This window comes from Neofelis nebulosa, chromosome 5 (genome assembly GCF_028018385.1).
Source record: "Neofelis nebulosa isolate mNeoNeb1 chromosome 5, mNeoNeb1.pri, whole genome shotgun sequence".
NCBI classification, from domain to species: Eukaryota; Metazoa; Chordata; class Mammalia; order Carnivora; family Felidae; genus Neofelis; species Neofelis nebulosa.
The window spans coordinates 151,875,677-151,899,833 of NC_080786.1; the positions used below are offsets into that span (position 1 = coordinate 151,875,677).

Below are 24,157 nucleotides of genomic sequence, written 5' to 3' on the forward strand. Positions count from 1 at the left end.
AATAGCGAAGAAGGTTGGAGAGGACGTGGCTGCCCCAGAGCTGGGCTTTCACCGTCAGTGGCTTGGAAAGGCAAAACGAGCGAGAAAAATTATTATTGAGAGAGCCAGTGGGGAGGTCCTAAAAACTGGTGTTTGGAAAGAACAACAGTCCCGGCAGACTCTAGAGGAGCCGGGGTCTCCGCCTCCCCTCCCCTCAGCCCACTTTCCACTTTTCCTGTTTCTACCAGTCCTGTGGTCCTTCCAGCTCTCCTCTTGAACACTAGTGGAAAAATCACTTCCTCTTTCTGAACTTCAACTGCATCATCAATAAAACAGAAATACAAATGACTTGGTTGTCCCTAAAGTCATGGCAGCCTAGGCAGACAGACTCCCGAGGTGGCTGCCGGGGGACATTCAGGTTGACCATTCCTGCACGAAGCATGTATTGGTGGGAAGCGGTGGTGTGGGTGGACATTGCGGACGGAAGCCTCAGGAGAGTTCTGCAGTCGACTGGCCAATCCCACCATTGCTGCAGAATGAGCCACTGGGGTCTGTTTCGCTTTCTTCCCGCTTGGATCTAGAACAGTGATTCCCAACCTCTCAGCAGTCGGGGACTTTGCTCCCCAAGGCAAATGAAGTAATGTCTGAAGACTGGTTGTCATAAGGCGGGGCAGGCGCTATCAGCATCTGGTGACTTGAGGTCAAGGGTGCTCTTAGACATCCTCCCGTGCACAAAACTTCCCAACTCAGAATTACCCAGCTCCGAAGGCGAATGGTGCCCAAGTTGAGAAACCCCGACCTCAATCCTCCGGGTTCCAGAGGGAAAGTGCAGATATCAGAAGAGTTTCTCCGTGACCAAGTCTGGCACGGGTCAGAAGGTGGGGGTCAAAGCGATCTCTGAGATCTTGGACAGAAATGAGCTTGAGAAAACGGGTCTAGCCCCATCTCCACTGGCACCAAGATCAGTAATCAATTATACAAATATCAGGCACCCTATGTTGAAATTTACTCACTTTGCCGTTTTGAACACTGTTGTGTGTTTCTACCAGTGAAATCCTTTGAATTACAAGCTGTTCCGGGACAGGATCTTCTGGGGATGGCGAGGGAGGAGCCGACTGCTGGAGGGAGGCTGGGCGGTGCGAGGCAGATGGAAACCACAGGAGCAACGGTCCTGCCTTGAGGGATGGGCAGGGTGAGGCGGGGCGACCAGGCGGGATGACGAGCCTACCTTCACAGGGACGAGGCTCAGGCCACCGAGCGGAATGAGGATTAGAGTCCATTACAGGCCCTTCGGCCTCAGAGCTGAGAGCTCTGATTCCACTGAACACGCCCCTGATCTCAACTGGAGAGCAATTATCCTTGAATTTGAAAGATGCTTTCCAGTAAGGACAAGCGCGTGCCTCATAGTGGAAAAAAAAAAAAAAAAAGACAACAGCTTTTTGGAGGCACACAGACAGGGAAGCACCTGCTGACTGTCTTCGGCTTTGGATCAAAGGAAGCTTTTCTGCCGGGTGGTGGGACTGAAATGATGTATTGCCAGGGGACCATATGTGCAGTGGGACCTTCTGGATAGATCTCCGTTTCGCTGCCCCTCTGAGCTGGTCCCCCTCTCAGCGGCCACCCTTGTGCTCCCTCCCCTCGTCCCCCAGGGCAGCCAGGAATGAATATGCAGAAAGGAGGCTGCATGGGTCCTGAGTTACTAGGCAAGACGGCAAAGCCAATCCGGTGGGCGTGAGCGGGTGAGCTGGTTTAGGGATACGATCTAGCTCCCGGGGTCCAGGGAGAATGAGAGAACCAGCCTCTAGGCAGGGCTTCCAGAACCTATCCCCAGAAGCACCTGTCAGAGCTGCTTAATAAGGCAAAGGCTGCTTCTCTCAGTCTGAATGCTGGCCTGCACCCAGCCCTGTAGCTCATCAGGGTCCGTGCACCTGCGGGAGGGGGTCGGGCCGGCTCCCCATCCGCATGGGGGGCTGGGAGATGAGAAAGGAAGGCGGGTGGGGAGCCACTGGACGGGAGGCAGAAGGGAGACCAGGCGGGCACAAGGACAAACACCCTCCGCCAAGGGGGAAGGCAGATGAGAAGAGAGGGCAGGGCAGCCAGGGAGGGCTGAGCGCGGCACAGCCCTGGGGGCTTCCCGGAGACGTGAAACTTCTTATCAGAGGGACCCTTTAATTCCCTGAATGGCTTTCGCCCAGGAGCTCATTTAGAGGAGGAGGTAATGCAGCCTGGTACAGACCGTGTAATGGCAGGACGGAGTAGTCAAGAGCAATGAGCTGGACTTTAAGTTGGTCACTCGTGAGATGATGCTGTGCCTTCCCGTGTGGGCGTGACCTTGCGGCACGGATCTCAGCGTTTAAAGTGTCTGAGTTTTATTGGAAGGGAGAAGGTACGTTTGAAAACGCGCTCCCCGGTTGGCCCGGATTGAGCACCCTGGTGACTTCAGACCAAGAATAGCTCTGCCCTGCCTCAACTGTCCCGCACGGCCCCCAGCTCTCGGTCCAGCTGAGAGGTCAAGGCCTGCAAGTGTGTGCTTGGACCTGTGGCTCTGGTCCTTGCCCGCCGGGGAGGGGGCTGCAGGGTGTGCTGTGTTCTCCTAACACCCTGCCCAAGGAGGCCCAGCCTGGGGCACAGACACCCTGTGTCTGGGAGGGCGGGCACCTTCCCCAGGGGTTAAGTGGCTCACAATATCCCAGCAAGCAGGACAGGCCCCGGGGATGGAACGTAAAAGGGGATCCTGCTTCCATTCTCCTGGTCTCAGGAACCCTCGGGCTGAGGGACAAAGAGACCCTCAAGGCGAATGCTGATACCTGCTTCCTGGAATTCTCTTTGTCTTGCTTGTTCCCACCTGGTTTCCTTTCCTTAGGTATTTCTTCAGGATCTTTGTTTCTCTCCTAGGCCTCGGAAGGAATCTCTAGCAGCCATCCCGTTTCCTGAGTAGCTCTAAGGGGCCGCCTCCTTCCATCCCCTGACCTAGGGGTGACGGGGGTGACCTACGGTGTCCCCTGCCATTGCTCAGAAGTGAGCGGTCTCCCTGTCCCCTCAGGTTCCAATCCCTCTGTGTTGGGTTAGAGCTGGCCTTCCGCCCTCCTTCCAAGCACCCCTTTCCATGTTGGAAGTTGGGCGCGGCGTTGACGTGTGGCTAAGACAACGAGAGCAGAAGTGACACGTGTCCCTTCTGGGTGGAATGTTAAGGTGCCGTGTCGATTTGCCGTGTTCTCTCGCGGCGGTGGAGATGGGCCCTCCAGGTGAGCCGAGCCGTGGCCGGCCAGTGTGGTGACGTGGCCTGAAGGAGAAACTAACACGCACGTGGGCACGTGTGGCTGTGTCAATGTGTGCCAGTGTGTGCGCGAAGTGGCAGAAATGTTTTGTTAGCAGAGCATGACCTGGCCTCTCCCGACACTTTCACAGCTGCCCCATTTGCACCTGCGAGAGGAAGGGACACTTTTCCTACAAAGGGGACCCTGACCAACTGAAGCATTCCCTTGACTCAGTACCTTCAAATCGGAACCCATCACATCAGTGCCTCAAATCACTCTTTCTCCTGTTGGCGTTCCCAGCCCGGCGGGGGGGGGGGGGGGGGGGGGGGGTTTGGTGGAAGCTTCCGCCAGTTTCCTTCCCGAAGCGCAGAGCCTGGGTAGCATGCGCACATCCTTCCTCCTCCTGTCGGTCACGTCCCCGGTCATGGCCTCTTTCACACACTCAGGTCCATCTTCGACGGCAGCCCCAGCTCCCGTCTGCCTCTGCTCAGAGTGCCGCCCCTCACCCCCTCGCCCCTGGGAGACCCCTGAGCTGCGCCCTAGTCCTTTGACGATCTGACTCGTGCCCACGTGCCCAGCCATCTGCTGTCTTGCCACCCGGGCTCCTCGCCGAGCCCACATCAGCACTTTGCTCTTCCCTCACACCTCTGTCCTCACACCTCTGTCCGTCCCTGTGCCGGGTGCTGGGTGCCTGACACTCACATTCCCATCGGCCGCCTGGTGGCACCCCCACACCCTTTGGGTGCCTTTACGATGCGCATGCGCGCTGCAAGTCCGTGGAAGGAGAGCTTTGCGGGCCATCCGTCCCCAGGCTGCACGCTTGTCCGGCAGCCTCTGCCAGGGCCCGACTCTGCACAGCGGCTGGTGTCCCCTGCCTCCCCAGAACGCCGCGCTCGGTGCGGCCAGGGACCCTGTTTTCCCGCCTTCCCCCGCCTTAACACGACGCCAGGGTTAGGACAGCGTCTCCACGCGGAGGGAAGAAATGATTAAAGAAGCCACTGCATTTGCACAGGGCTGATTCAATGTGCACGGATTGTAGCTGCTTCTCCCCCTTCATTTCTTCTGACACTAAACGGTTTCCAATCTAGGCTGACTTTGGGCGGCGTCTTGCATCCCGGAGGGATCCCCTCTGCGTTGATGCGGATGGCCGAGACCTCCAAGCACCCACAGAACAGGCCCCCGGCTCTGGTTATGGGCGGTGGGGGGAACCACACGGCCCCCTCGTCCTCTGCGCCGAGCTGGGAAGGAACCGTCCTGGAATGCTTGGGGGCGCAGATGACGTTCAGCTGTGTCTTTGGGAATAACAAGGAGCGGCACTCCTCTTTCCTGTGCAGGTGTGCCCCGCAGACACAGCGGGGCGGCCGGGGTTGGCCTTGCGGCCTGGCAGAAAGGCTCCTGGGGAAGGACCGGAAGGGATCCCGTGGCTGGCAGAGGGAACGCTCAGGGCACGTGTGCCCGAGAGACGCTGGGCAGGTGGCAGCTGGAAGCCGAGAAAGTCAACCCCTGCCAGCATTTGGAGCGAGCCGCGGCCGGCCTCGTGCACCATTTGCCACCGCGGTGACGACCGAAGACGCGCGGCGCTGTGGGGAAGGAGGCAGAAGTGTGACGCCAGCGGGGTGCTGGGTGGGGGGCTTTGGAAAGGGGTCCTGCGTCCTGGAGGAGGCGTCGGGGCCAGCGTCCCTACCCGTTCCGCCCTGTAACCCCCATCACGGTGCGCAAGATGGATATTTGGTTATAATCCACATTATTCACGGACCCAGGTCGTACGGCTCTCCACCCCCTGCTATATTTGACACGTGCCCTGGAGCTCGAGGTGTGGGGAAGATGCACCAACACGCATTGCCCGGGAAGGGAATTATCTACAGGAATCTACATAAGCACAGCCTACCAAGGTAGCGCAGACACACCATGATCCCAGAGCCCCCAGGTCATTTGCACGCCTTTGGACACCTCCAATCTGTCACTGTCTGACTTAGATTCCAGCGGCTAGGGCAGATCCTGCCCTCCCCAACGTCATCTCCAATGACAGCGCGATGCGAGATGGGATTTCCTCGTCTGGGTCACCATAAGCCGATTTATAGACAAGGTTGGCAGTCCCCCCTGGGTCAGCCTTTCAGCTTGATTTCACTTAGTGGCTGGGGTAGTAAAGGGCTGGTACCCGAGGGGCAAGCTCAGAGTGATCTCTTCCAATGTGGGTTTTGTTTTGCACCATTTGGAACTGGGCTTCTGGTGGTGTAAATATGAGTATATCCGTTTCCAAGGTGCAGACACAGATTAAAATGTCAACAGGCAGTGGTAAAAAAAATCAATAGCCTTTGAAAGGTTGAAAGTCCACAGCTGGTTAACACCAGTGTGCAGTTTCCTAATTTTAGACCGTCTGTGAACACCTCTCCGTGCCTCCTTTCCTTTCTGCCTACTTGTCCTCTTCTGCTCCTTGTGATTTTGTACCTTTCTTCTGGGTCTCTTTTCATATATATTTTTTTCCCGGGTATTTTTCTCATGTGAACTTTTGCGGTCTACCTCTTCCTCCACAGCTGATTTTTTCTCCTTTCTCTATTTTTCTTTTTCCTTTTCGTGTCCCTCCTCGTTTCAACCGTGCGACATAAACATGTTTTGAAAAGTCATCTTACTTTTATCACATAAAGTTTCTTTTAATTAAACATTTAAAAATCTGCTAACATGAGGCGCCCGGGTGGCTCAGTCGGTTAAGCGGCCGACTTCGGCTCAGGTCACGATCTCACGGTTTGTGGGTTCGAGCCCCTTGTCAGGCTCTGTGCTGACGGCTCGGAGCCTGGAGCCTGCTTTGGATCCTGTGTCTCCCTCTCTCTCTCTGCCCCTCCCCCGCTCACGCTCTGTCTCTGCCTGTCTCTCAAAAATAAATTAAAAATTAAAAAAAAAAAACTGCTACCATTTTTGTGTCTTCTGTTTGTCCTTTTTTGTAAAAAAAATTGGGACACCGCATAGGCTTTTTTGAGGTGGCGATTAATAGCCCCCGGAAAAATATATTCCTTCTCCCTGCTCTGGAAGATGAAGAAGTTACCTATCTTCCTTACAGTATTTGCATATCCATTGATCACATTTGGACCCGTATGGTGACAGGAGAATTGCAATCCCATTCTGGTTCAACACAGAGATGTTCTCCTAACCAGATGGTTTTCGCTTGGCGGTTTAACAAGCAAAGTGTTTACTGACTCTGAAAAACCATTCAGTGCATTGTGTCCTGGGCATTTGTGGTTCTGTTTATGTCCCTTTTCCCCAGTGGCCATGGATTTGATGTTCCCATCAAATGCATTGTGTAGTAATTGTATGCTAATTCTTTGCTTAGCCTACGGATAGAATCTCCCTACATAATTATGTATTTATTTCCTTGTAGATTTCCTATGTAGAATCAATGTATAGCTGTGTACAACATTATTCCTGAGTTTAGTTTTGATGAAATGTTTATTAGTGTTGACTGCATGATTAACTTTCATAGCGAGTGCCTACAAGAATTCTGCATTTTTTATAGTAGTGTTCTTTACCTCTATAAGGCTCAGGCAACTGGACTGTTGGGTGCGATTCCAAGATCTGTTCTCACTCTAAATTTCCTTGTGTGTTGAACATATCCATGTAATCGTTTTCATAGAAGAATGGCAATACCCTTTCATCTGCCCCAAGGGTTTGGAATTCAATTTTTACAGACTTCTCTTAAGCCAGTGGATTCATAGATCAAAGTCATTAAAATTATTGCAGAGGTAACCCGGAAACCGAAGCCCCACAAATCAGCAGTCCAGTGGGGGGCTCTTATTTAAATGCATCTAGATCCCACAGAGATAGAAAAATTAAAACACCTTTATCAGAAATTGTGACCGTGTCGAAAATATTGACTCGTATAGCACGCTTAATGTTTTATTTACGATTCAGTTAGACTAGTTAAAAAATTCACTGAACTAGAGTATCAATTTCTAACACGGAACTAATTATAAAAATTATTAGCATCACAACTCACACACAACACCATCCAGTTCAATTTGCCCCCACGCTCAAGACTCCATTTGTTGATAATGATGCTGGGTTCCAGGCCATCGATCCTTCCAGCATTCAGAGAATCTACGGATCTTTTGTGCTGGTGACTTTGGAGTTAGAGATTAGAACGAAATCTGCAAACGTGCTGTGGATCGTGAATCAGCTGGTGCTGTCCACGGTCCCTGCATATTTTGACCACATAGGTTCGTCAGTTTTGTGACGGTACTGGCCACCTCACTCTTTCCTTCTAGGTCTGAGAAGAGTGCATTCTGTGACTTAGTTCCTCTCCCTTGCAGAGAACCAATTTGGGGTCTTTCAAACCAAGGAGCAAATGCTTTGCAATGTTCCAGTCTGCAAGACTACTGTCAGAAAGACGGGTGAGGCAGAGACAGGGCAGGGATGATACAGAAATGAGTGTAAGAGAGGCGTGTAAATGCTGGGGGTGGCTGTGCAGTCCCCCCGTGGAGTCATCATTTGCATGGTGAAATTGGCATGCGTTCGAGATAAAGGAAATCAGGAAATTAAGGATTTGGGGTCAGGAATTAAAAAATTCAATGTAAAGAACACTTTACCATCACTTTTTTTCCGGGAGGGGGTAGACTTTGGGGGATGACTATGCTACAGAAAGACACATATTGACTATGCTACAGAAAGACACATATTTTAATAGTCTCATGATTTAGGAATAGTCGAAGGAGAAAGCAGGGGCCAAGATAAATGTGGGCAAGATTAATGCAGATCGAATTTAATAAGGTGTTCATGGCCCGAATGATGATGGAGAAGTGTCTGCAACCTTCCCTTGTAACTTGAGGTATGAATTCTATCACCAGGACAATGCATATTTCCAAAGGGGGAAAAAAACCCCGCATTGTCTGTTTATTTCATATCCACGCGGTCTTTAATATTTAAACTTCAACGTACAAAGCCACATGTCTCATTTTGCAGGAGGAGGTATTATAATTCATCCCTCTTTCCTCTTAAAAGTGCTTCGTGTGTCCCGTTTATCTAACTTACGAGCTTAGAGCCTGATACCACTGATCTGTTCCAAACCTGAATCATTACCAGTTACTTCCGCATCAAACACCCCAGTTTTAAATCCTCAAATCTGAAAATTCGGAAGCACACCGGAAAGGTTTAACAACGACAAGCCATTCTTTCTTTCTTCTCTTTAGATGATGATCCAGCCTATGGAATATCTGCCCATAAAACGTGAGCTGACTGTACCTAAACCTCCGAAAAGCGAGATTGGAATTATGGTGGGTCCCGATCCGCAACACAGACCAACAAACAAAACCCCATACTGGGGTAACAATTTCAGCACAGAGTTCAGTCCCACACAAGATGACTTTCAAGTAAAGCACCTTGTAACAGCAACACAATCCCGTCTACGTGAAATAGACCTCGGTGATCACAAGAATGGACGAGAAAGACAGATAATCACAAAGCAATGGGGGTTTTGTGTGACTTTGTGGTTTTCCATTTAAAACCAAAAATAAAGAAGAAATTTCCAGTTACTCACTCATGGATTCTGTCAACCTGGCCATCGCTGTAGTTTCTTCTTTGTGCTTTTTCTGGAGATGAGAAGAAAAGACATTCATGTAGAAGACACCTCTGAAATGGGAACTGACACAAAGGATCAGATACAGCTCTCTTTCTTTCTTTTCTTCCTCCTACATTAGAATTTGGTCACCGATGATGAACCGAATTTAAAAATCTCATATTCTGGCTACTACATAATCAGTCACCGAAAAGAGACTTTTAGGGCATTAAAAAACCTTGCCATTGCTCTTGGAAGGGAGTGTCTGTCACACTGATTTTGGATATACATAATTGGTGACGCACAACCAGTTTTCAAAACCTCTCTGACACTGGATTTTTGACATCCATATGCCAATCTTTGCTTTCTATTTTCTCCTGGTGAAGATTTTTTGGTATTTTTGGAGCTGGTATTTTTGCAGTCATTTGATTTCTTTTCTTTTTTTTTTTTTTTTCTAAAAGCTAAGTAGATTTTATACATTTTTCCTTTGTCTTACTTTTTTGAATTCCTGGGGTCTTTTGAAAGTTATCACTTTTGATGGGTTTATAACCATATCTATTTTGGGTTGAAACTTTTTGTTTCAGCTGGGGTATAGGTTATTACCCACTGAGTTTGCGAGCCAGAATGATACATACATAAATGGAATCTGTCCTAACTGAAAAATTACTTTGAGCCGTTAAGAATCATGGTCATCTCGACTGTAAAGTTCTCTTCAGTTTTTTCAGATTTCTTTAATTTCCTTGGGTTCTTAACATGTGCAGTAACTGAAACATTGGCCATTGTTTTACTTTTTTGTAGCCTGATTCTTTTTCTGAGTATGAAACGGATACATGCTCATTATTCAAGAACTCCAAAAATACTGAAAAATTATAAATCAGAAAATACAGTTCTCTCCAAATCACCCCCCCCCCCCCCCCGAGGAAAACCACTGTTTACACTTTGGTGAAAACCTTTGTATTCCCATTTCTGTACCTATGAAAATACGCAGATATGGAAATGTAATTCCTTTTTTATAGATATAAATATCTACACTATCCGTACAACATCGTCAGCTACTTTTTCACTTAAAACCACATCCCACATCCTTCTAGGTCAGTGCGGTAGACTACAGCACACTGTTAAAAGACTGTATAGCATTCATCGTGGATGAAGGCACCGTGGTTTCTTCAAGCAGATTCCATTTAATTTGCTCACAATTTTCCACTATTTTATAAAATGCTGTGATGAGCATCCCTGAACTCACACCTTGGTGCACCTGTCCTGTTAACTACTTAGGACAAATCTTAGGGTTAGAATTGTTCAGGAAGTAGGAGTACTAAGAATTTTGACACATATGAGTTGTCCCCCAAAACGCTGGATCTGGGAGTGGATAAAAGTATTCATTTCTGGGACACCTGGATGGCTGAGTCAGGGAAGCGTCTGACTTCAGCTCAGGTCGTGATCTCGCGGTTCATGGGTTCGAGCCCCGCGTCGGGGCTCTGGGCTGACCGCTCGGAGCCTGGAGCCTGCTTCGGATTCTGTGTCTCCCTCTCTCTCTCTGCCCCTCCCCCGCTCACATTCTGTCTGCCTGTCTGTCTGTCTCTCTCTCTCAAAATTACGTGAACATTAAAAACAGATTTTTTAAAGTCTTCATTTCCTTACATTCTTGCCAACCTGCCCATAGCATGAGAACATTTCCCCCCTCAATCTTGGCCAAACTGATAGGCAAAAAAGCCAAGTTTCTTGTTATTTTCTTATTGTCCTTATTCCTTCCCTGCCCTTTTGTTTCTGAACAACCACAGCGTTCCTTCACGTGTACTCAGTACATCATGGACTCTCGGTTTCACGTGGTCGTGCTCCAGCCCCTCTGCCATCAACACGGCAGTTCCTAGAAGCCAACGTGGCATCTATCACTCCCCGTGGCCACGGTAGAGCGCTGAGCAAGTCACAGCTGCTTGGCTAGCGCTTCAGTCGTCGCGGCTCGGGTGCTGGCACGCGGCTCACAGAATGATCATTCACCCTCCTGGCGCCACTCTTCCCAAACTAGAAGAGTCCGCTTTCAATGTCAACAAACCGCTCTGCACATCGCAAGTACGCGTGATTTTCAGGAGGCCTGTGAACTCACAGCCACGCGATCGGTGTGCTGCCTCTTCCTTAAACTGATCGTTGCCCTTGAGAACAGACGGACCCGGGAACTGCGACCCACCCTCCTACCTGCAGGGGCATCTGACCCACGATACGCAGCCTGCCGCGTGGTTGCTGCCTGGATGCGGGAACGGCATGACTATGGAGAGGCTAAGCGTGTCAACCGGGGCAGGCGAAGAGAAGCTCGTCGCGGCTCACAGGCTCACAGGGATGGGCACAGCGGCTGCTTCAAAGCGGGCCCACTCTAGTGGTTGCTGACAATTTGTGCATGGAAGCAACTCCAAGGTGAGAATTCCATGACGATCATCCGTGACCTGTAGGACAGGTCTTGTTCTGCCTCTGCCTGCTCTGGGTTGACGATCCACGACAACCCTGCTCTGCTAGCCTAGCTCTGCTGTCACCGCCCCCCCCCCCCCCCCCCCCCCCCGGTGACACGGTGCCTCCTGGTATCCTGGTGTGTGGCCTGCTTTTCCTTCATTCTCTGGCTCCGTGCTCCTAGGACCTCACCCTGGATCACTGCTCACTTCAGCTTGGCCCTCCCGCGATGGCCCCAGTGGTGAAAGTCCCCAGAGCACCGGCACCCAGATGCCAGCCATTATATCCTTCTGAGGCCCTGTCAGTTTCGTCCATCTTCCGGTGGGTGGCACCACCTTATTCTTGGGACCCAAGGACCCTGCCACCTTTCGTAACTGGTCCTGCTGGTGGGTGGGCCTTGCAGCTATTTATTTTGAGGGAGGGAGGGAGACACAGAGAGAGAATGAGCAGAGAAGGGGCAGAGAGAGAGAGAGAGAGAGAGAGAGAATCCCCAGCAGGCTCCACACTCAGTGCAGAGCCCTACGCAGGGTTCGATCCCACGACCGTGAGCTCCCGGGCTCAGCTGAGATCAAGAGTCAGAAGCTCAACAGACTGAGCCACCCAGGCACCCCACCCCCTTGCAGCTATTTTCATTCAGATGTGTTGGATGTCCCAGTCCCGGGGAAACCAAACACTGCCTGCACCAGCATTTTTCTCCTCCCTGTAGTCGAATGGAAACTTCTGACACCGAGGGGGGGAGGGGACCTTAGAAACCCTAAATTTAGCTCTCTCAGTTTGACTCATCCATATCATAACTTATGCTGGGAATCATGGCATCTGTTTCCGTGTTCAGTGGTTCAGTCGTTCTACGGGCTGTCTTCAAACTCCTGTCCCGCCCGCATTATCATCAGAGGGCGGAGGGTTGCACCTGCAACCCCGCTGAAGCACTGACATCCCACTCTCGGCCCCCAGCAAAGCCTCCACCTCGTCTCAAGCTCAGAGTTTCCTCCAAAGCAAACGTTCTGGTTACCAGCCTCACAACACTGGGGAGAGGTTTAGAATTACGGCGCAGGAAAGCTGGAAGAGATTCTTTAAGAGATCGTCAAGTCCAACCCTGCGGGGACACAGTCGAGGAAACCGAAGCCCCTGCCCAGAGTGGAGGTGCCACCGTGCGGGTCTCTTCTCCTGGTCGACAGCCTCTACTCCCCCAGAAATAGGAAAGGCCACCGCCTGCGGGGATACCGAGACCAGAGTCCTCACCCGGCGACCTCAGTGTCACGTTAGGGTTTGTGCGTTTGTCTTCTCTGTGTCCCACAACAATATCCCTGATTGTCTACAGACGGCTGGTGACCGGCTCTGACCTCTCCGTTGGGCTTCTGCTAGGTACTGGACGACTCCACCCAGATGCTCAATGGATGTTCCAAAGCAACCTGCCAAAGCTCCTCTGTCCCTCACACACTTCCGCCAGCCCTCCTACCCCGGCTTCTTTCTCCATTTTCTGCCTTCAGTTTATAGCATCACCACCCACGTTGCGCCTAAGCCAGAAGTCTGAGAACACACCTCCCTCTCCTTCTTCCACACCCCCAATAGTTCACATGTCTTCAATCTAACCCCCCTTGGCTGCTGCCTTTTAAAGGGACCATTAACGTTGCTTCCACCTGCCTCGGGTCGCACCTCAACACGAAGGGCTTATCCTGCAGCAGCCCCAGGGATCTATCTAAAATGCAGACTTGACCCAGGAACGCCCAGCTCGAAATCTCTCAGACTTGTCTGGCAAGTAAGCAGTCAATCCTGGTCTTTCAGCCAGGGCCGCTTGGAGGGGATGGTTCTGTCCTCCACGCTCACTCTCTTGTTGTAGCTACTTTCCTTCCCTGGCCATCGCTGTTCCTTCTGCCTGGACACCCCAGTTTCCATTTCCTCTCTTTGTGCCCAAATTTACCCCCAAGAACTCCACTGGACACAAGTAGATCTGTGCATTTCCCCCCTATTACACTGACCATGTTTCCTGACTTTTACTTCTACGCCTGTTCATGCTCCAATGCATCCTTGTATCACACCGCATCATTTGTGATGGGGGTAAGAGATTCCAGAACCTTTGGGAAAGTCAAGTCCCGCCTCTCCGTAGCCTCATCTGAAGGCTCCCACCAGTGCCGCTGTCACGGCCAGGATGCACATTTGGTAGACCAGAAGTCTCTGTTACTGAAAAGCACTGTGGTCCTGAGCAAGTCATTTTATTTTTCTTGGCCAGCATCCTGGGTTTTCTCTTTACAGGCTGGTCGGCTGTTTGCTAAGGTGCCCCCAGGACGAGGGAGCCATGTGAAGAGGATGTCTATAAGTGCTTAGCTTGGGAGAGGGTGTGAGTATTGGTAATATTTTAAGATTTAAAATACAGATGTGTTTGCTTTAAGAATTTTCCTTACGAAATATCTTTCTTCTGGGAAGCAAGAGTTTTGATACTGGGGATAAAGAACAGGTTTACCCCTTGTAAAATGAAAAGAAAACCAGAAATGCAGGCATCTGTATTTTGGCCTGAAATTTTATTGTTCTTATTTACTGTGTCTGTTGTGCTTGCATGTTCTTATCACTTTGAAAGAGAGAGAGAGAGAGAGAGAGAGAGAGAGCGTGAGTGAGAAGTACAGAAGGTGGAGAGTCCAGGAAAGAACCTAGGTCTAGAAAGCTGTTGGCCTTGGCTTTGCCATTTCTTAGCCAGTTCCCATGAACTTCTGGGAGCTTCAGTTTGCTCATCTGTAAAGTGGGATAGATAGTGTCTCTCTGTGTTTCCTCGCTCACAAGCCCGTTGCGAGAAAAATGAGAAAATGTGTGTTAACACACTCATGGATTATATCCCTGTGTGTGAGTGTGTGCGTGTAATCATTATTCCCTTTGGCTACCATGTGAGGGCTGAGGGTTATGGTCTCTTCTTGCTATTTGAGGGCGAATAGTGTCAATGGCTTGTGGCCACTCACCTCATATCCCCATTTCCAGAACCTTTCACCAGAATACAAGGTTCCTCTTGGAAAAGCTGAAATTCTTTTGCTTTAGGAGCCACTCTACTTACAATTGTGTTGTCATGCATTTAATGGAATAACAGAAACACTTAAAGTTTCGAGGAATCATGATGACGTGTTGAAGCAAAACATGCCCACAGATACTTGAAAAAAATTCTGTCTGTTGTGCTGAAATCACGTCAAACTCCTCAGGTAGAATATAGGCCCTCAGGGATAGTGGGGATTTAGTTTTCTTATTGTTTGTGTTCTTTCTGCTATACCTGGGGATGTAAATAAAAGCTCAACAGTTTTATTGGTGTGTGTGTGTGTGTGTGTGTGTGTATGTGTGAGAGAGAGATTTATGCCCACACTCCTGTTTCAGCTGAGGACTGCATAGCTTTCTGCTGGGACCATGCCAGAGATATACTTCTCTCTGTCTGACATGACAGAGAGGTTTTTAATGAGGGCAATTATAACTGAGTCTAACTGTAGCTCAAAGCTAAGCCTAAGAAACTGTGTGTGTGTGTGTGTGTGTGTGTGTGTGTGTGTGTGTGTATGCGTGTGTGCATGGGGGCGTGGAGGGAAGCAGAGAGAGTCATATGGGCAAAGCTTTTGGAGAAGGTGGAAGGGGGCTCTTCTGCCCATGCCAGGGGCTCCCTGGCACCCCGGGCAAAGACCTGGCGGGACTGAGGGACGCCCGTGTCTTCAGTGGTGCTAACTGCCTCGCTTTCTGCTCCCCAGAAACCGAGCCGTTATGGATGAGGGGGAAAACTCATCATAGTTGATATATTTCAAACCAGTCATATTTACATCTTGGATATTTTTATCTCTCTAAAATATGTCCTTCTATTCGTCACCAAACTGATTTTTTTTTCAAGTTACAACTGTTTGAAGGAACATTTATATCAAGGGGGAAATCATAATGCTATTTTATGAACTTGTGTCCTCAACTGGACCTCACCTCCAGGTAAAAGCTGAGGCCCTCCAATCTCCCATCTTGTTCTCAGGGTTCTCTATAAATGCGCCGGCTGTGGTCTCCAGCCTCAACGTCCCTCCCCTCTCTTTCCCGACAGGATGCCACTGCAGGTCACGGGGGAGGGGAGGGGCTGATCTAAAAGGAAAATACCACATCCTCAAACAGCCAATCAAATAAGTGCCCTTATAAATGGTACCGTATATATTGTCTTGAGTAGCCACTAAAATATAAAGGCGGAGGAGGTAAGAACCACACATCAGCTTTTTGTCGGCTTGCGAGCATGGTTTGGGACAATAAAAATCGTAACCCCTAACATTTCTTTCCCATTTAGTGTCTAGCCTGGCGGCATGGAGAGCGCATCACTGGACCATCCCACTGGATTCTCACAATGGCCCCACGAAATGGGCACTGGCGTCCACACTTTGCTGATGGGGAGGTTGAGGCACGGCGAGGTTGAGCACATTTCCCCATTCCACACAGCTGGTAGAGCAGCAGAGACGGGTGTCAAGCCCAAGAAGTCTCCCTTCTGCACCCGCCTTTTTCACCTTGGGGTCACCTGTGTCCCTAAGAACTAGTGACCGGGAACCGTGTCCCCAGGAACTAGTCTCCCAGAGCTAGCTTTGCCAGAAGCAAAGCTGCCAGGGCTGGGGCCCGTGGTGAGGATCCGGGTCCAACATCCTCCCTAGACTCACCCGTTGCTTAAACATGGATTGCTTTCCACAAGGTGGGCACCAGATAGAACAGGAGGGAGACGCAGGTAAGGAAGTCTCTGTATCTGCCTTCAGGGAGCCTCCAGCTTAGTTCAGGAGAAAAGACGTGCATATACACCACCTGTAGTACACGGTATTGAGGGGAAGAGAGTTCCAAGGACATCAAAGGGAAGAGGGCGCAGGGAGGGAAAGGGGGGGAGGAGGGAGAGAGAACAGAGAGGGGAGAGAAGGAAAGGGAGAAAAGAGAGAGACAGACAGAGAGACAGAATGAAGTTCTAACCCACGGGACCAGAACGGGCTCACAGAGGAAGGGCTGCGATGTGTCAAGAAGAAAGGAAGAAGCATGAGGGAAGGGGAACAGCGAGGCAGAGGATCTTAGGTGGAGACACAGCACAAGGAAACGTGGGGGAACCCGGTGACTGTGTAGCAGGTGCCTCGTGCGGCAAAACGCGAGAAGACGGTACGGGGCTGACGTTGCAAATCAGGGTGCACGCCATGGAGGGCTATGGTGCCGGGTGCCGTGATGCCAGGCTGAGTCGCTCAGGGGGGAGATTTCGGCTGGGGCTGGGGCGGTGCTTGAAGCTGTGAGGGGAGGACGGGGGCCAAGGTCTGAACCTCCAAGAGCACCTTGAGGAAACAGCGCATGCTCTTTCCTGGAAACCAAGGTGCAGAGGGGTTTGAAGAATTAAGAACTTGCCCATCAGAATGTGATATAATTTTACCTAGATAGTATTCCTCCTTGATTCATTCAGTCAAGGCTCCTACAGTGATCTCCAGTTTTCACGGTTTGGGGTGAAAAACCCGGAGGGGACTGTTTGAAGAGGGACCATGCAGGAAGTCCTTGGGGAGACAGCCTCCTTTGCAAAAGGTGGGGAGGGCCACTGCCCCACCCAGACACCCTTTCTAAGGTCCCTTCTGTACAGGTCACCCTGCTGGGTTCCTGATGAGGACATCACCGTGGCCACGTTGACCAGACCGGCGATGGCCCTAATGCACTGAGGTAGGAGAATGTCATAAAAAAATGAAATCAAACTCAAGGTTGTGCTTGTACTAAATCCCCTTGATTCACCTGGGCTTCGGGATGAGGGCTCAGGTTGGAAGAAGGGGTTTGGGGGACGTCCTTTGGTGCCTCCTGGGAAGCATGGACTTCATGGACTTCTGAAGGTTGAAGGGCTACCAGTTGGGAAACTGGTGGACCCTCCAGGTGCGGAACACCCCCAACCCCACCTCTGCCTATGTCCTCCCTTGCTTCAAATTCTGTGGGCCAACCTCCAGACTCCCAGCACCAACATCCCAGCAACGTTTCCTGAATGCCCAGTGTGGCTGGTTTCTTTGAATAGGATGAGTGACTCATTCCTCCTTTCCTAGAGCTCCTGGAAATATCATAAAATGTAGGACAAGCATTATCCCCAAAGTCATACCAAGAAGTTCCTTTTAAAGAAGATACCGAGCCAGGCTGCAGAAGGGCACAGAGGATTTCTAGGCAGCGGAAGTCGGCAGAGCCTGTAGCCGGCAGCCATCGGGGGACTTTTTCCCAGGCAAGCACTCCTGCTTCTAGGAGGCGTCTCTGCCAGGGTCAGCCCCAGCCTCCCCAGGACTCAACTGCCAAGGGCTGCGTCTCGGAGGCAGCAGGGACTCTTCTGTCCGTCTCTCATCACTCAATCCGTTGCTTCTCTTCTGGGTCAGCAGCTCTCAGAAGGTTCGTTTTGCCTCCAGCGCCATCTTGCAGGAAACCTACCCCTCACAGCGGCCACTGCCACTCCTACCTGCCTTCATCCGAGGCACAAGCTTTGCTAACCCCTCTCTGTTGACCAGAAAGGGTGAGCAGATGCCGTATTCTTTCCTTCCTTTTCCCTTTACTCTTTCCCTTTACTCTCCCGGTTGGTCCACAATCCAAGTTCTGGGCCCGTGGAGTCGCAATGGCCGGTCTGCCCTCCCAGCTCTGTTCCATTCCGTGGTAGGTCAGCACCTTCGCTTCAAAACCTGGCCTCCATGTACAGAATTCTCCAGGAGCGTTTCCCACCCCTCCTCGCTTCTAAACTATCCTCCAGCCAAAGGAGCCCCTTTAGGGACCTGAACACATCGCATGGGCTCACCCCTCCTCCTGCTTTCTCTGCCTGCACAATTACCCTCTATTCGTCATTGAGGACTTTGGCGCAGGTGTGTTTGACATTGTCTTGACATTGTCCCCCGACTATCCCTTTCCTAGTGACCGCTCTCGGCACCCCAGCACCTGCGCATGCTTCTGTCACAGGACTTCTTATTTCTGGACCCGCGGCTGTCAAAACAGGGCACCTCAGAGGCAATACTCATGACAACTTCAGGAACAGCTGGAAAGCAAAAAAAGGATGAATCCCTTTGTTTCCAAAGAAGAAAAAATAAAATCCCGAAGGAAAACTAAAATACGAGTAGGATGAATAGGGTTTGTTTCCTTGTGTTGTCAGGAGTTTCTGGACATGGATTGCTGACTGATGATTTGTACAGAACATTCCAAAAGGGTTTCTGCTCCGGGATGTGGTGCGACGAAAGGACCTATGAAGAGCCGTTCCAAAATTGTTTCGGAGACGTTCAAGGAAAAAAAAAATCCCTTCTGATCCCTTTTATTTGTGATTGTATGGAATCACTTCTCTTATTTGATCAGAGATGGGCGGAGAGGGTAGCGGTGGCGTTCATGAAGTAGGACAGGACAGTGACATACTAATAATTGGTTAGTTACTTTGACATATACGGGATGTTTAGAAACGAATCACCTGACCTGGCAGATTGACTTTGTTTTAAGGAGTCATTCAAGTGGTGGGACTGACATGGTCACTAGAAGGCCTTATGTTTGTCTAACGATGCAACGCTGTATTAAGGAGCCCTGTGCAAAGGTACTGTGGCAGGATCTTGGTTACACAAAGAAAGCAATTGCTCGGTGCCCAAGATTTTCTTGCCTCTTAATGTCTTCCTATAGTTTCCAATGGCAGGAATGAGCCAGCTTCCTCCCCCGGGGCTGCGCTCTTCCCTACCGCCTGAGACCATTCGTTACGTTTCCCTTCAAGAACTGGCTGGGTTGTAATGCAAAGGAAGGGAGTCAATGAATCATTCATTCATTCGTTCATTCATGGCTCAGGCTTGTGAGGCAATGATATTGCAGAGCTTTTGAGAGGGTTATGATCATGTTTTTTGACAGGAGATTCACCCAATCATTTAAGACGAAGCTGCCCGATATTGGATGACCCACGTGGGGATCCCCCAATCAGATGGGTAACCAGTGGGGTACAATGGCAGCTCCTGCCCAGGCCGGACCAATCTTGGGCACTGTCAGCATCCAGGGAAGTGACACTGTGACACAGCAGAGCCTCCAGGGCCGCTGAGAACCCCCGTTACTGGAATCACCCAGGAAGTCAGCTTGTTGCGTACGCGTGCGAGAAAGAGTACAGGGGACAGGGATTTGATTCTTCAATCTCTCATCTGTGTCGATAGTTATAAAAGACACTAAGTTGGAGGAGTATTTTTAAAATGTTACTTTGCAAAATTCAATTTCATAACCAAATGTGACATTTACTGGGCTAGAGAATGAGGAACATTTATTGATAGACATCATATCATTTTCTGGTGCTCCTTTTCACATATTTTCAGCTTGAACTTCTGTTTGGGAAGAGGAGGGAAGAGAGCGAAAGTGACTCCTTTATTTGGTACTTTGCAGCTGATTCTCAGCAGTAGAGATCTCAGAGAAGAAAGGAAAATAAGAAAACACCACTCTAATCTTCTTCTTCTTCTTCTTTTTTTTTTGTTGTTCTTTGTTTTTTTTTTCCTTCTTTTTACTTAAAATTTCCCTGATTTCCGCTTCTGGGAAGATGGGAGTGGATGTAGTTTTTCCCCTATTCCCCCCACTAAGTACGGCTAAAACTCCTTGAATATTGTATTTTATATTTTACAACAAACATAAGAAGGCTCAAAAAAAGTGGGGGAAAGAAGGGATACCAGCCAGGGATCTTGGGGTGTTGAGTTTCCTGGTTTTTGCTTTGTTTTGTTCTTATATCTCAGAGTGGCTACTGGAGAAGCCAGCAACTTGGAAATGTCAACAGGTACAGATAAAAACATCCCAAGGGAAGTCTGCCACCTCTAGCAAAAAGACCAGAAAAAAAGGCATCCTAGAAAGAAAACTTTAAGACCTTAACTCCTCTACTCGAGCCAAAAGCCATAGAAAATAATTACCAACCCCACCCCTGCCCCCCGAGAGTAGAGGATGAATGGGAAGGCTAGACTTTCACCCTTACTAGGCTGTGACAAGTGCCCCAAACCTCCTGCCAGGGTGGTTTCAGAGAAGACAGAGAAAGAAGCCCAGATTTTCATCCTTACTGAGGGGTAATGGGTCCCCCAGAGACTACATGGGACGCCTGGACTTAACCTTCAAATTCAGCAGTAATGAGGCAGCTTCCCATTCCCACTGGGATAGCATTAAAAGGATCCCAGTGTAGAGTCAGCACTTCCTTTCACCACTGAACAGTAACAATGCAACTCCTCCAAAGTGTGGCAGAGACCATAGGGGAAGCATGATGAGCTGCCTTTCTTATTCCAGCCAGGGTGGTATCACTGGGAGTCCAGTGGGGAGCCTGACACTCATCCCCACCCACGAGCAACAAGGATCCTCCCCACCCTGTCAATGGAGACTGACATCCCAATAAGCAATCCCTTAACCCGCCCAAATGGTGTCAGAGGGGCCCTGCCATAAAGAAGCTTTAAATAAGATCTAGAATCTTATAACATAGCACCCAAAATGTCTAGGTTGCAATAAAAAGAAATCACTTGTCACAACAGGAGTCAGAAAGCGATCACACAGAATGAGAAAAGAGAAACACTGACACTGACGTGACACAGATTTTAGAATTATCTGGGAAAGACTTTAAATCAGCCGTCATTCAAAAGTCTCAGCAAAGAAACAGCCACGCATCAGCAAAAAAATTTTAGAAGGTGTAGAGAAGAACCAAATGGACATTTTGTAACTAATAATGATAATAACTGAAATGAAAGACTCAGCGAGTAGGCTTAGCAGCAGAGTGGAGAGGACAGAGAAGAGAAACAGCGAACTTGAAGACAGATTAATAGAGATTATCCAATCTGAACAGTAGAGGAAAATAGGATGAACAAAAAATGAACAGAATCTTAAGAACATGTGGGGCTCCCACAAAATATATAATATTCATGTGGGGCTCCCGCAAAATATATAATATTCATGTGGGGCTCCCACAAAATATATAATATTCATGTCGTAGAGTACCAGGTAGAGAGGAGAATGAGGATGGGCTGAAAAAAGTATTCAAGGGGATAACGGCTGAAATAGTCCTGGATTTTACCAGATAGAAAATAACCTACAGATTCAAAAAGCTGAGTGAATCCCATGCAGGATAAACCCAAAGACACATCATAATCAAACTTCTGAGAACTAGAGAAAGTCTTGAGAGCATCCAGGGTAATGACACGTTGCCCCTAGGGAAAAAAGAATTAAAAAAACAGTGGGGTTTTCATCAGAAACTGGGGAGGCCAGAAGGTAGTGACAATTTTTTTTTTTAGTTACTGAAAGAAAAGAACTGTCAACCTAGAATTCCATATAAGCAAAAGTACCTTTCATGAATTGAGGTGAAATCAAGGCATTTCAGATGAAGGAAAAGACAGAACTCATCAACAGCAGAACCACCCTAAAAGAATAGTGAAAGGAACTCATCTCAACAGAGAGGAAATAATACAATAAGGATTTGGGGAACATCATAAAGGGAGAAATGATATGGGAAGAACAAATATATAGGTAAATATAGTAGATTTTCCTTTTTCTTTTGAGTTTTCCAAATTATATTGATGGTTGAAAGCAAAATTATAGTATCGTGCAATGTGATTCTCAATGTAGATAGAGGAACTATTTAAGACAATTATATTATAAATTGGGGAGGGTAAATGGCCACAAAGGGCTCCAAGGTTTCTACACTACCCTGGAACTGGGAAAATGTTGGCACTAGTAGATAAGTTATTAAAGTAATGCTTACAACAACACTGAAAAAGCTAAACAAAGATGCACTGAAAAACATCATAGATAAATCAAAATAGAATTCTAAAAAGTGTTCAATGGGGCGCCTGGGTGGCGCAGTCGGTTAAGCGTCCGACTTCAGCCAGGTCACGATCTTGCGGTCCGTGAGTTCGAGCCCCACGTCAGGCTCTGGGCTGATGGCTCGGAGCCTGGAGCCTGTTTCCGATTCTGTGTCTCCCTCTCTCTCTGCCCCTCCCCCGTTCATGCTCTGTCTCTCTCTGTCCCAAAAATAAATAAAAAACGTTGAAAAAAAAAAAGTGTTCAAGTAAGCCGCAGAAATTCAGGTAAAAGTAAACAGAGAATCAAAAAACAGAAAAAAACCCAGAAAACAAAGAATACAACTGCAGGCTTAAGCCTTAAGATATTAATAGTTACACTAACTATAAATGGTCTAAATGCACTAATGCAAAGACAGAGTTTATAAAAAGCAAACTCCACAATCACATGCTGTCTAAAAGAAACTCACCTCAAAGATAATGGCATTGTCACCAGCAGACCTATACTAAAAGAATGGTTAAAGGAAGCTATCTAAACAAAGAGGAAATGAAAAAGAAAGAATTTTTGAATACCATAAGGGAGAAAGACACGACAAGAGAAAATATGTAGGCAAATACAATAGATTTTTTATTTCCTATTATAGTATAGGTAGGTTGAAACTGAAAGGATGGAGAAAGATTTACCACACAAATATTGATCCAAAGAAAGCAGGAGTAGCTCTATTATATGCAGTGGACTTCAGAAGAAAGAAAATACCAGGGACGGAGAGAATAAAATACACAGCAATTACACAGCGATCCTAAATGTATCCTCGCCAAACAAGAGAGATGCAAAATATGTGGAGTAAAAACGGATGGAACTGAAAGGATAAAGAAACAAACCCACAAACTCCGTACAGTTGAAAACTTCAACACGCCTCTCTCAACAATTGCTGGAACAACTAATGAGAAAATCAGCAAGGATACAGAGGAACTCTACAACACCATCCACCAGGAGGGTTGGTCAACATTCATAGAAAACTTCACCCAATGACAGCAGAATACACACTCTTTTCGGGTGCCCACAGAAAATACATCAAGATATACTACATCCAGGGCCACACAACAAACCTCAACAAACTTAAAAGAATCGTAATCACGCAGATTACGTTGTCCGACCACAATGGAGTCAAACTCCAACACATAAAAAAAATTATTTTTCTGTTTCTTTTTTTTTTTCTATCCTTTTAATCTTTCCTTCTTTCCCCACTTTGTGCCACCCCCTTCCTACTCAGCCACTCTGCTCTGCCCTCATTCTAAGTGTTGCCATGAGGATGCAGTTAATGGGAATGTTTTGGACGGGAATGTGGTTTCCGTATCTCAGGGCTTTAAAGGAAAGAGAGACTAGGACTTCTCATTCTCATAAGCCTTCCTCTTCGAACCCTCTCTCTCCCTCCTCTTAGAGGATTGCCACAATCCTCACCTTGTTCTGTTCGGACTGTCCCTGGGACTTTCCTATATAAAGACAGAGGCGAGAGGAGGGTGGTTGAGATTCTGCGTCTGTGTCGCTGAAAATGGTTTTGCATCATTTGTGCAGTTTAAGCATTTTGTGACCAAAAAAAAAAAAAAATTAAATAGAGCAGAAAAAATAGCTTTCCTTATGCCTTATGAGACCTAAAAATTCAACCATAAACTTCCAATTCAAAAGGCAGAAATTGAGAGTGACTGCATCTGCTGGGGACCCTCTCCCTGCGGACCAGTCGTTGCATAACCATGTGCTCCGTTCATCTGGCTCTCTCATGCTGCTGAGCCACGAAACCTGGTTCTGCTCAAACACAGCGAATCTTTCTCAAGACCACGTACTCCCAGTAATGAGCTTCTCACCGACCATTCAGTGGTTCCTAATTGTTTGACATTTATCCAAAGGAAAGGAAAGATGACTCCTACCATCATTAGTTACAAGTTAGGCTATTGGCCAAGCATGGCCGGGAGCCTTGGTCTCTGACAGGCAGCAGCTGTTCAGGCTCCCCGTCCCAGAGGACAGCAGAAGGCAAGGGGGAGGGAGTGGAGGTAGGATTCAGGGAACTCAAGGCAAAAATTCTTTCCTAAGGCTGGATCCTCCCTGGGACTGGGCGCTGGGGCAGATGGTGTTTGCTTTTTCCATCAGTCAGGGAGCCATGGCCAGAAGCTTGGGCGGTGGGGGTGTCCAAACATCATTTTTCTGAAGTTCTTCAGGCTCCTTGCATTTT

At 48.7% G+C, this 24,157-nt stretch overlaps 1 protein-coding gene across 2 annotated transcripts in view; it reads right to left on the reverse strand.

Moving 5' to 3' along the window:
* Positions 1-24,157, reverse strand: part of KCNJ6 (potassium inwardly rectifying channel subfamily J member 6) — a 266,632-nt gene that overhangs the window by 177,447 nt on the left and 65,028 nt on the right. The window contains exon 2 of one of the 2 annotated variants that reach the window (XM_058731995.1): positions 8,761-8,812. The exons of the other annotated variant lie outside the window; for it this stretch is intronic. Within the exon in view, the coding sequence (XP_058587978.1) occupies positions 8,761-8,785 (25 nt within the window). The 5' untranslated portion in view covers positions 8,786-8,812. The remainder of the gene's footprint in view (positions 1-8,760; positions 8,813-24,157) is intronic. 2 annotated transcript variants of the gene reach the window in all.